The sequence below is a fragment of the Schistocerca gregaria genome, chromosome 4 (assembly GCF_023897955.1).
Source record: "Schistocerca gregaria isolate iqSchGreg1 chromosome 4, iqSchGreg1.2, whole genome shotgun sequence".
Classification (NCBI taxonomy): Eukaryota; Metazoa; Arthropoda; class Insecta; order Orthoptera; family Acrididae; genus Schistocerca; species Schistocerca gregaria.
Genome location: NC_064923.1, coordinates 656624951 through 656638355, shown reverse-complemented (window position 1 = coordinate 656638355; position 13405 = coordinate 656624951). Strand labels below are relative to the sequence as shown.

Below are 13405 nucleotides of genomic sequence, written 5' to 3'. Positions count from 1 at the left end.
TGATACATCAAATGACCTTCTTTTCACTTCAAAATTGCGAGTTCAACACAAGGTTACAGACTCTAAAATGGCTGACATGTTGGAAAAATAGCTTCACAGGTTTTCTATCTTTTCCGTCTTCTACTACTTGACTTCAAATTTCTATTTATCTGCCTGTTTTGTTTTATAAGAGTGTGTTAGTTGCTCCTGCTTTTATTTAAGCTAAGTCAGATATTTCGGCTGTCTGCATTTTGATAGGAAAACGGCCTTGATGGTACGAAACATGGAGGGCGAACTTACAAGGTACACGCGCCAGTTCGAGAAAGTTGCCTGCTGACAAAATGAAGTTCACACTTATTTGACAACATTCAGTTTATTGTACTTTAACCACAGGCAAGATTATCAATACTAGCCTAATCACACTCGCTCTGCAACCGATTTTTGACCTGACATTGCTGGTAAGTTCTTCGTGGTCGTCCGTAATTTAAAATCATCCACTCATTATCCAAATAATTACACTTGCACCAATTAATGACTTTTCTTCGCTATCGCGTACCCCACACAATCGCAATCACCGCCTTAAGAAGGCTCAGGCGGGACTGACACACGCGCCAAAGCAAACTGCTGACACCAAGTGGTACCCTCCTCGTACAGTGGGGCTTCCCCGTCAGCGACCCTAACTCGCTGCATCCAGGAGGTATAAGAGCATATCGTACCGGTCCGAGACAGGGTCGACATCTGCACCCTTACAAGAAGCTCCACATCTATGGACCACTCTGTCCACTACACTCTCGACGTTGTCTGCTCGGGGTGCTATCGTAAAGAGACGTCACAGATAACCATAAAGTCTAACGGTTTCGGCGACAAGAGAAGCGGTGCAAAACTGGATTGCCAACTTCAGACTTCTCTTACTACAGTTGACTTACTTGAAACGTTTAGCAGATTCTCTTCTCTAGATAGGCGGCTACGTCAGTCTCCACAACTTCTTCCTCGAAGAAATAATGCTGGTTAGAGGAACCAAAAAATTACTCTCTCTCTCACTTGAAATAACTCTGTACTCTCATACTTTCAGTTCAGCACAGGTGTATTTTCCTTTCCACAAGTTTCACATAAGCATACAAACTCTTGCAAGTCAACTACACCGATACCCATTAGATACAATGAAACATAATCAAAATTGCCTGGTTTTAACAACCAAATAATTTATAAACGTCCCATGCCTCTTGCTTCGTTCAGAGCCAAGACATGAAATAAGTTGAAAGTCTATAGTCAATTGTTCGTTTTTCTTTTTTTTTTCAACAATCACATTCACCAACACAGCAAAGAATTGCATTTAATTACTCCTTGCCCTCTCACACAGCGTCTGTGGCTCTTGCGACAAACACTTATCGGCGTCGATAGACTGCCCCGCTTATCGTCTTCTCATTACAAACTTCCAACCTGCACACAGAAACCTGCGGCGCAGTAGATACGTTTCCGTCCTCTTACTTACTTTTAAAATATCGGTGTTCGAGATGGTGGAAGGTCGAGTGTCTCTATAATTTACACCGAAATTCTCGAGTCACTACGTATCCCTCCCCTCAGCTCGAACACGGGATATTTTATACATATTCATTAATATCCCACGTAACGTTAATTTACAATTTAATCAGTATATATTATATTTATGTTAGTAATCGTGTACTTAATATCTAGCTCTTCTTTTTTTTCTTTTTGATGATAACTATCTGAACATTTCACCCAATGTTGAAGTTAGTAATTTTAAACCTAGAAATCGTGCGGACAACATTCTTGATTTCCAATCACAAACTCGCGGTGTCATAGACACTTATGTCTTTCGTCATTCTAATTCTCTGTACTATTTTTTCTTTAGTACGTAATAGTTTCATTACCTACAGCAGCTTGTAGTCTGGAAGAATTCTGGGCAAATGAAATTGTTCTTTCCGACACTCATAAACATAAAACATAATAATGCTAGTGGAATATAGAATTCAAATTTAGCAGAATAATTCCTACAAAATGTGTGACTTCTGCCACGATACTGACCTTTTCCCTTTAGGAACACTACCTGTACCTTACATACGGGTTGACCCTATGAGTGCACTTCCTCCTCCTTTTTCGGTAGGTACGCCCCTCGTAATTCCTATTTTCCTATGGTACAGGCCAACCCACTTCTTGGTGCTTATGTCCGCACAGTGTAGGTCAGCCTTTTTCAGGTCTGCCTATCTGCACTTTATATCCAATAAATGCTGGGTGCGCCCCCTCCTCCCCTCCTTTATCCTTCCTGAGTAGGACTCATGGTTCATTTCCCAAGTATACATCTTTATGTACACTATAATTAAATATCCCCTGGAAAATAAAATTTATTTAACACATAACACTCACTTCCTAATACTTCACTTAATCCCCTAGAGTCGTCCTCCACTACTCTTCCACTTCTAAGCTTCCAGTAGACACCACATTTATATACACTATTCAATATGTCATACATTTACTTATGCTATTCTTGTCCCACTATCCTACAAATCATCAGAACAAATGTTCGATTGACATTCCTGAATAATTATCACAATTAGTTCCTCCCTGGCTTATGCTCATTAATTCCTCCTTGGCTTATGCTTCCCCTAATTACACTTCCTTCTTATGTATCCCTGATGTAGAATTGTCATAGTTTTTTTATGTATATATTTTTATGTACATATGCGATATAGAATCGTCATTGTTGTTATACGTATATTTTCCTATGTATAATAGTTTCTTTCACTTACCTTGGCAATGTAGACCCCTCGTAGTGAACGGCAATGTGTGCATATTACCCTAAAGTGTCCCTATATAACCATGTGTGCGATGTAGAACCGTCACAGTAAACTACAATGTGTGCACCCTTTCCCGATGTACACATTCCTTTTCCCCTACAACCCTTGATGGTTCTCCCCTTTTGATGTGTAAGATTTTTGTTAGCGTAATCGTATCTTTTGTGTGTATGCGTAAGTGTGATTGTGTATCCTGATTCTTCGGCCTACTTATATAAAATAAGTTGAAGGTTATTGAAAACCACGGCAAATGAGAAGGACTTCTGCGATAGAAGTATATGAATATGTAAAGAGGGAAAGATAGACATGTACTCAATTGAGAAGTAAGGGAGGAAAAAGTAGAAATGGTTGCTAAGATCGAAGAAGGGAAAGAAGGTAGCACTAAAGCCAGGAAACCCTTCCCACCCGCCTTCCCCAGGATCCCGACCTCGCAGGTACTTGAGTGGGAAACCAGAGGAGGCATGATGTTAATCATCTCCTACAGAACGGACATTCTCACCTTCACCCTTGAGGTCCCCGAAGAAAAATCTTAGCAACACCTTTAGAACGGCAAATGGTGAAGAATCAGTCACATTTGTTAGCGAGGGTCGTTTGGGAGGTGTCGTCTGTGTTCTGAGTTAGCCATATTTATACTTACACTACCCAACCCTCCAAAAACTAATATAAACCCTCCCCTATACATCACATCTCATAAAAGGTAAAAAAAAATCTCCTCGAATGCTCACACCTGCAATTTGCGATTGGACCATAGGTATTAATATATCCTGTTTTTCCAAACTCTCTTTTAAGGTGTGCAACCTCTGCTTTATAGCATCGAATGTAACATTGCATACGCTTTGAAATGATCCTAATTTTCTCTAAATTCAGATTCTACATTATTACATTTAACTTCAATATCAAACTTTAATTTTTTAACTGAGTCCTGAAATTGGTTACTCTGAGCCTGACTAAGGTCAGTGAACAGTTGCTTTACATGGATAGTAAGAAAATTAATTAATTCATTCTTTAAATCTAATTGCAAACTCTCCACTTTATCATTTAATGCATTGAACTCAGCATTTTTTCTCATCCTGTGCTTCTAGTTTTTCACTTAAAGTAGCACTCAGTTCCTTTCTTAAAGCAGCTGAATCCACCTTCTGTTCATCTAATCTATCATTTAGCTGAGTATTTAGCGAATCTAACGTAAGGCTTAGTTCTTGTCTTCAAGTAGCTAAATTTGCTCTCTGTGCATCTAATTTTTCAGTTAAAGTTGCAATCTGAGCATTTGCAGCTGCACTTTGGTAATCTAATCTAGCATTTAGTTGAGTATTCACTGAGTCTAATTTACAACTTGGTACTTTAATTAAATTTGCTATCTCAGTCCAGTCTGGCATATTTTTGGTCACTGTCATCGTCTTGGCTGGTTATGATGTTTCCTCGTTTTTTTGGCGGTGAATGCACATTGGAAGCGTGTACTCGTCATCGCCATGCTAGCGTATCACCCGGCGTGATGGTATGGGGTGCCATCGGTTACACGTCTCGGTCACCTCTTGTTCGAACTGACGACACTTTGATCAGTGGACGTTACATTTCATATGTGTTACGACCCGTTGCTCTACCCTTAATTCGATTCCTGCGAAACCCTACATTTCAACAGGATAATGCACGACCGCATGTTGCAGGTCCGTACAGGCCTTCCTGGATACAGAAAGTGTTCGACTGCTGCCCTGGCTAGCGCATTCTCCAGATCTCTCACCAATTGAAAACATCTGGTCAATGGTGACCGAGCAACTGGCTCGTCACAAAACGCCAGTCACTACTCTTGATGAACTGTGGTATCGTGCTGAAGCTGCATGGGCAGCTGTACCTGTACACGCCATCCAAGCTCTGTTTGACAAAAGGCCCAGGCGTATCAGGGCCGTTATTACGTACAGAGGTGGTTGTCCTGGGTACTGATACTCAGGATCTATGCACCCAAATTGCTTGAAATTGTAATCACATGTCAGTTCTAGTATAATATATTTGTCTAATGAATACCCGTTTACCATCTGCATTTCTTCTTGGTGTAGCAATATTAATGGCCAGTAGTGTAGTTCTGTCTGTAGGACAAATCGCAGTTATTCTCTCAAGGGTCCTGGTTGGGTTGGACGTAATTTATTCAATGAAGATTTTCATTCCTCTTCTTTACCTCTTAGTTGCTCGACTAACGTCTTGAATGCGGAACTGAAAGGCTTAGTCTCTTCATTGCTTGATTATTGCTGCAAAAATGGTTCGAATGGGTCTGATCACTATGGGATTTAACTTCTGAGGTCATCAGTCCCTAGATCTTAGAACTATTTAAACCTAACTAACCTAAGGACATCACACACACCCATGCCCGGACAGGATTCGAACCTGCGACCGTAGCGGTCGCGTGGTTCCAGACTGTGTCGCCTAGAACCGCTTGGCTACCACGGCCGGCTTATTACTGCAACGAAATACAACAATGCAACTTCTCCTTTTTTTTTTATTAATATGCGAACAAAAAAAATGGTTTAAATGGCTGTGAGCACTATGGAACTTAACTTCTGAGGTCATCAGTCGCCTAGAACTTAGAACTAATTAAACCTAACTAACCTAAGAACATCACACACATCCATGCCCGCGGCAGGGTTCGAACCTGCTACCGTAGCGGTCGCTGGGTTCCAGACCGTAGCGCCTAGAACCGCACGCCCACTCCGGCCGGCAGAACGTGTAATGACTAGGTGTTGTGTGATGTCCTTAGGTTAGTTAGGTTTAAGTAGTTCTAAGGTCTAGGGAACTGATGAGCATAGATGTTAAGTCCCATAGTGCTCAGTCCCATAGTGCCAGAACATGTAAAGTCGAATTGTTGTCCTTGTTAAATAAGTAGGCTATTCACGATGTATTTATACACCATGAAATTCTCTTCATAGACATAAATATGTCCGTCTTCTTGTATTTCACTCGTACTTCGAGCTTTTAATCACCAGCAATTCAAAATAACAACCAAATAATTTATAGACGTCCCATGCGTCTTGCTTCGTTCAGAGGTAAAACATGAAGTAAGTTAAAAGTCTACAGTCAAATGTTCGTTTTTCTTTTTTTTTTTTCAACAATCACATTCACCAACACAGCAAAGAATAGCATTTAATTACTCCTTGCCCTCTCACACAGCGTCTTCTCATTACAAACTTCCAACCTGCACACAGAAACCGGCGGCGAAGTAGATACGTTTCCGCTCTCTAACTTACTTTTAAAATATCGGGTGTTCGAGACGGTGGAAGGCCGAGTGTCTCTAGAATTTACACCGAAATTCTCGAGTCCACTACAAAAGTCGGGGTACACCATCTGTGCAACGTCATGGAACCCATGGAACATGTAACCTCCACGACACCAAACATCAAGTCTCGCTTACGAGGATACAATCCAGTCAAAGCCATCTTTAAACAAAACTGTACGAGGTTTTCAATACTGTTTCAACCAAAATGAAATTCACTTCATAAAGTCACAGCAATATTACCCATCTACAATCAGAAATGTGCCACAACTATGTGGCCTCAGCGGTATAATACCAACACAGAAAAACGTGAACAACTGTCAGAAAAGCACATAACTTAGGCGCAATATACTCGAACCAGTAGAACTCGCAGTGACTTGTAGGCGTGTCAACTCGGCCGACATTGCAGCTGAAATGTCGACATTACACCCTACAAGCGACGGATCACTGGCGATGGGTCCCGGGATATCTCCCGCAATAGGCAGCTCGTCTTAGACCCTGCCACATATGATTTACCAAGCAATTCCACCCAGTACTTCGAACATCACTCTCGTGAATGTCTGCTGTGCAAAGTGAGCTGCTGCGTTTAGTAGCAGTGGTAGTTCATTTCCGTTTATCCTCCAATACTTGGGAAAAGAAATAAGTTAAAAATGGGAACTGTAATTTATTAAATTTGTTTTGAAACACTTTTCCAGTGAACTGTAGCCTATGTTACACAATACGTAACAGTTTTCACTGTCGCCAAGTGTGTTGTGTACATCTTTCCTGTATGCATGCAAATAATTCTTTATTTACCGGGTGATCAAAAAGTCAGTATAAATTTGAAAACTGAATAAATCACGGAATAAAGTAGATATAGAGGTACAAACTGACACACATGCTTAGAATGACATGTGGTTTTACTAGAAACAAAAACAAAAAAAAGTTCAATAAATGGCCGACAGATGGCGCTTCATCTGATCAGAATAGCAATAATTAGCATAACAAAGTAAGACAAAGCAAAGATGATGTTCTTTATAGGAAATGTTCAATATGTCCACCATCATTCCTCAACAAGAGCTGTAGTCGAGGAATAATGTTGTGAACAGCACTGTAAAATTTGTCCGGAGTTATGGTGAGGCATTGACGTCGGATGTTGTCTTTAGCATCCCTAGAGATGTCGGTCGATAACGATACACTTGCAACTTCAGGTAACCCCAAAGCCAATAATCGCACAGACTGAGGTCTGGGGAGCTGGGAGGCCAAGCATGACGAAAGTGGCGGCTGAGCACACGATCATCACCAAACGACGCGTGCAAGAGATCTTTCACGCGTCTAGCAATACGGGGTGGAGCGCCAAACTGAATAACATCGTACGTTCCAGCAGGTGTTTATCAGCCAGGCTGGGGATGATGCGATTCTGTAACATATCGGCGTACCTCTCACCCGTCACGGTAGCAGTTACAAAACGAGAATCACGCATTTCGTCGAAGAAAAAAGCCCCGATAACGGTAGACGTGGTAAATCCAACTCATACCGTGACTTTCTCGTCGTGCAATGGAGTTTCCACGACAGCTCTAGGATTTTCGGTAGCCCAAATTCTGCAGTTGTGGGCGTTGACAGACCCGCGGAACGTGAAATGAGCTTCGTCGGTTCACAACACGTCACTCAGCCAATCGTCAACTTCCGCCATCTTTTGAATCGCCCACACCGCAAATGCCCTCCGCTTCACTAAATCGTCAGGTAACAGTTCATGATGCCGATGGATTTTGTACGCATAGCATCGGATAGTACGCCTAAGTGCCAACCAAACAGTAGTGTATGGAATGCCGGTGCGACGTGTGACTGCACGCGCGCTGACTTCCCCGTGCATAGACGAACCCGCTACAGTTTCCATTTCTTCCTGAATTGTCTCACCAGCATTAAGCCTTGTGCTCGGTCGGCCACTACGAGGTCTATCGTCTAAACAACCCGTGGCTTCGAACTTCGAAATCATTCTCGCCACAGCTGCATTCGTCAACGGACCTTTACCCGTTCGAATCTCCTTCTTATGGCGATAGTATCGTAACACTGAACTAGCACATTCCCCATTCTGATAATACAGCTTTACTAAAAGCGCCTTTTCATGTAACGTCAACGTGCTGCGAGTGCTGGCGCATCTGATCCTCTCTCTCTCTCATTACAGCTCCTGTTATACACGATTGTCTTGCGCAGTCACTGACGTTTTGCTGTCCAGCGCCGTCTGTCGGACATTTTGTGAACTTTGTTTTTTTTTGTTCTAATAAAACCCCATCTTATTCCAAGCATGTATGTCAGTTTTTACCTCTCTATCTCCTTTATTACGTGGTTTATTAAGTTTTCAAATTTATACTGATTTTTTGATCACCCGGTATTTATTAGTCTTTTAAGTTCAAATATGTACACAGTGGTTTTGATATCTGTGTCTACGGAAATGTTATCAAATGCAGTCCTACTGGTTTACATAACTGTTGTTGTAAATTGTGTGAGCGAATGTGAGATTATGTGAAATGATAAGACTTCAGCACAGCTGTAGAATAGGTAAGCGCTAAATTCCGGCAAGAAGTTAAAAACTTTAATAATGAATCTACTTGTTTCACAAATCCCCAGATCACTGCAAAATCTAATGTGTCAATGCTTTGTATTTGTATTCATTCTTAATACATATGTAAGGGAAACTCCGGCTTCAGTTTCAATTGGCAGAGTACGACAAATACTTCGAAGTCATTTTCAGTCGATATACATTAAGAAATAGATAGACTATCACATACAATAGCGTAAGTGATTTCAGAGACTATCTGTTAAGAAATAGATGCGGTACACGCTCTCAACAAGCAGTACACATTTTACCTTAGTACGTCCAGTTCACTGCAAGAGAGTAACTTTTTTTAATTTTGCAGAGGTTGATTTTAGTTTTAGAGAAGGCGAATGTTATTAAAGAAATGGAAATTATTATGCAAAAAACTGAGAGTTAACCCCGACTGTGTAGCGGTAGCTATATCTTGCCTCAGTCACCCTAGAAATCACAGTTTCAATAATAGTTTTTGGTATTATATAGTGACTGTATTAGCAAATGTAACACACGTGATTTGCAGGTATGTGGAGGCGCAATGCGAAGAGTTGGCGGCAGTTCTCAGCCCGCAGAGGCTGCGGCTGCTGTGGAAGATGCTCGGACGGCACTTGTCAATGTCGAGATCGTAAGTACTGCCACGATTGCTCCATTGCTCCATACACAGATCGCGTGGTCAGAAACAGTTTGTAAAGCTTGTAAAGGTGTTGCAGGGGAGGTTGTACTGAGAAATTACTGTTACAAAGAAATTCGTTTATCAATTAATTACCATTGAAGTTCGCTGGAGACAAAGTTTTTCGTTTGGTTTCCTAAAACCGAACAAGAGAGCGATACAAACATTGGACATGAGGCGGTAACAACGATCCAGCCGGGCCAAAGGCTGAGCAGTCTCGCGCGCTATCATCTACGATATGAGAACAACTGACAGTATTATTGTATCTGGGGAACCTCTTGAATATGAGCACGCAACAGCCCGATTGACGAACTTCATTACTAATTAATTTTGAAACGGGGCAACGTACCCAATTTTTCTTAACAATCATTTCTCAGCACAACCAGCCTTGCAACAACCAGTTTCTGACCATCCTGTATAAGCTTTGTATCTGATGGTTCCTAGAGTATGAGAGCTGACAGTTTGCACAAAGGATCGTGAAATATTGTTAAACACCATCTATGTTGGTGAGCATGATTAGTGTACAACGTTTGTTGGACGATAGGAATACATAAAACATACGGCAGTCTGTTGGCGATCATCGGCCAGTGCGATGTGCGACGTAGAACTTGGGAGAAAGATAACTCCGTTCTGTTGGTAAACATTTTCGTGTGAAAGATTATATACTGCTGGAAAAAATGCGACACCCTCATGCACAAGACCAATTTTATTGAAAGGTGAGTTGAATGGTACTTCATCATTGGAGGAGTATATGATAACAAATTCAGACCAAATGAAACACACATGTCACATAGTTGCATCAGTACGCAGGGTACCCCTCTCTGACGTCAAAAGTGCCGAATGACATCCTCAGATTGTCCTAAGCACTTTGCACCTTTTGTTACAATTCGGCTAGGGGTCATGCAGGCCCTAGAGGACGAGTAAGTTCCCACTTCATCCTGTCCCATACGTGTTCAAATGTGTGTGAAATCTTATGGGAATTAACTGCTAAGGTCATCAGTCCCTAAGCTTACACACTACTTAACCTAAATTATCCTAAGGACAAACACACACACCTATGCCCGAGGGGGGACTCGAACCTCCGCCGAGGCCAACCGCACAGTCCATGACAGTAAGGTCGCTCGGCTAATCCCTCGTGTTCAATTGGCGAGAAATCTGGCGATCTTCCTGCCAGGGCAGTTCTTGTACACTACGAACAGCCGTGTGTGGACGTGCATTGTCTTGCTTAAAGAGAACATCACCTTCCTGTCGAAGAAATGGCAGTAGCGCAGGGATAGCAGCCTGTGAAATTTAACAGACACAGGTTACCGTATCCTGTAGTGAAACTAAATGTGATTGTAAGTTGTAACGGATGGCGTACCCTGGAATGGGACCTATGAGTCGTGGGCGAATGAACCCCCAAACAGGCAACTCACCAGGTCTACGCAGTATGCGTGAATGTCCATCACCCACAAACAGAAACTACTCTAATCACTGAAGACGACAGAGCGCTATCCGACCGCCGATTACCGTGACAAATGAGTCACTGTAGTCGGTTCATCATAAGAATAAACCTAACGTAAACATTGCACTATGTATTCTTCCGCGTTTGCTGGAACCTCTTTGGATTTCAGTTTCACATGGGACTGTAGCCAAGCTGCCTCGAGTAGTGTCAAGTACGGGTACGTTCTCTGCTGTGCGTTACGTGCACATCGACTTATCGATAATACGGCACAACAGCTTTAGCGGCGCATTTAACTCAGCACTGGCCGGTCAGCTGATACAGCTAAATAGCCTGTAGTGACTTGGCCAGCTGCACTTCACACGTAAAACGAGACAAGCAGAGGGGCAATACAGCTTCGAATGTCATTTAATTTTTGAGCAGCATGAAATAAAACGCTGAAAATCTCCCACAATACGTTCCTTAGATGACTAGACGAAAACCACAACACGTTATTATTTTTAGCTAACGTACAATTGTAACTAAAATCAAGAATGATGTAAATTCCTGATTTAGCCACAGGGTAATTTCTCTGCATAAGCTGTGTGTAACGTAAGATAGTATTCAAGGATTTCGCCGTATAATTTAATATTTATGCCATTGAAGGTATTACTTGCGTCAGTCGTCTGGTAATCTCTTAGCTCTTTCCTTGAATCCGAGAAATACATTTCAATTCTGGAAGCGTCGCCCGCTACGTGGATAACGAGCTTATCAACAACAGAATCCACGAAGCCAACCAGGCGCAGCATTTTCTCTTCTCCTTTTATGACTAGCCGTTCTATACACCGCCGGTGTTCGGCAGTGACGTGTGAAAAAACTGCGTGCTTTAGTTCCAGTACGTCTGGCAGCTTAATAGTCTTGCTACTTCTCGGGCCAAATCCCGCACCTTGGCTCCAGATCAGTTCTGTTGGTTCATATTGTAATGGCACAGAGCAAATGTAAAACTGCAGCATCTGTATGATGTGATGTGCTCGATGCTGTGAAAAAGATTGTTTTTCATGTTTCTATGGTACTTATCTACCTCGTGTTTTATAAAACCATGGACATAGTCCAAATAAAGAGGATTTGGTTTTTCATTTTTGCTTGAAAAATTAAATTGTTATGTTATCTTAACTTATAAATAACTTTTATGAACTGTCTTTCGTAAAATATCGATAATTAAGAATTTGTATTTCAAATGGAAAAAAGGAATTTCGCGTCCAATATGTAATTAGAAACAACAAGACGTGTATTATTCATAAAAAAATAATGATGAGTGTCCTAATTACGAGATGCAGGTATTTCAAATTGAACGAGAAGAAAAAAAAGATACCGCAGAAATTTGAACAAACGCACGAATAACCACCTTTGTTTTACATTTTTTTCCGTTGTTGGTCGTTGTGTTTGGTCGTTGCTGACGTCACATGACATCCGTTAAAGTTCGTTTGTTGATCCTTCCACTCAGTTTTTTTTTATTACAGAGGCCAAGCAGCTCGACATTCTATTATGCTACCGACTGCCTACACGTTCAATGTAGGTTTGTGTATCAACTGCACTGTATACAACCCAGGGAAAACTTCAGAGCCGATTGTCTCCGTAAATTTATGAAAAACGTTAAGAACAGTCTATTTCTCAGAACTTCTTAACGTGTTCCACGTGCGTGTTTCACTACAGAACAGAGAGCAGCATCGGCCATTTTTATACTGCACATTAGCAACGCGACAATCAGAGCACAACATTGCAGAGGTTGTGACTGTACATGATTTTTGAAATAAAAACTCCGTGGCTAAAGCATGATTAAGAAAAACGTTGATGGCTGTTAATACATTTGAATATCTTTAATTTTCATTTAACGTAACTTAGTAATAAGATATCTAATACGTAAGTGGGAGCAACTTCCAAGAGTGTAACAACACCAGTGTACTTATGCTACGGCTTCTGGCCAATCATCGCGTTTGTGTTTGTTTACATCAGGTTTATTCTTATGATGAACGGATTATAGCAATACAACCCCTCACCCTGCACGTGTTTCTACTGGACACACTCCTTGAGGACACTGTAATGTTTTTTTCGGCAGTGTATCGTGCGAGTCACTGTGAGAGTCAAAGTTTTGTCCAAGTTATTCGTTAAGGTGGCGATCGTGGGGCGGTTCCATTGTCGAAACGAACACAGCCCGACGAGGAACGCGTGTTAAGTAGCTGCCGATTTCGTTGTCGGGTCACAACTGTGGGAATTCCACCTGAGAATGCTGGCAGAAAGAAGCAGAATGCTAATAAACACCATTAACGTGTACTTTATTACTAAACACTGACATACAAAGAAACACTTCCAAACACGAATTCAACGAGTCAAAGATATTCTCCCTGCGGGTGTGTCTGTTACCGAACAAGCAGTTTAATAAGTCATTGTTGAAAAGGGCTGACACGTATTATTTGCAGAATAATGGAAAAAAACCGACGGTAGCTGACCTCAGGGAAGGTCAGTTTCGGTACTGGGAAAATGTAGGAACATGGGAGACAATACTGCCCCTACGACTAATCTTAGAAGATAGCTCCAATAAGTGGAAACCTACGTTCGTAGCATTTGTCGTCTGGGGAAAGCGTTTTACAATCTTGGCTGGAATCAGGGAAATTAAAGGTTATACATGAATTGTACAGAA

At 41.6% G+C, this 13405-nt stretch overlaps 1 protein-coding gene across 1 annotated transcript in view; it reads left to right on the top strand.

Annotated features, from left to right (window-relative positions):
- The window catches only part of LOC126365793 (glutamic acid-rich protein-like), a 104597-nt gene that overhangs the window by 64631 nt on the left and 26561 nt on the right, over window positions 1-13405 (top strand). Inside the window, exon 6 of the mRNA XM_050008375.1 lies at window positions 9141-9242. Coding sequence (XP_049864332.1) covers window positions 9141-9242 — 102 coding nt within the window. The remainder of the gene's footprint in view (window positions 1-9140; window positions 9243-13405) is intronic.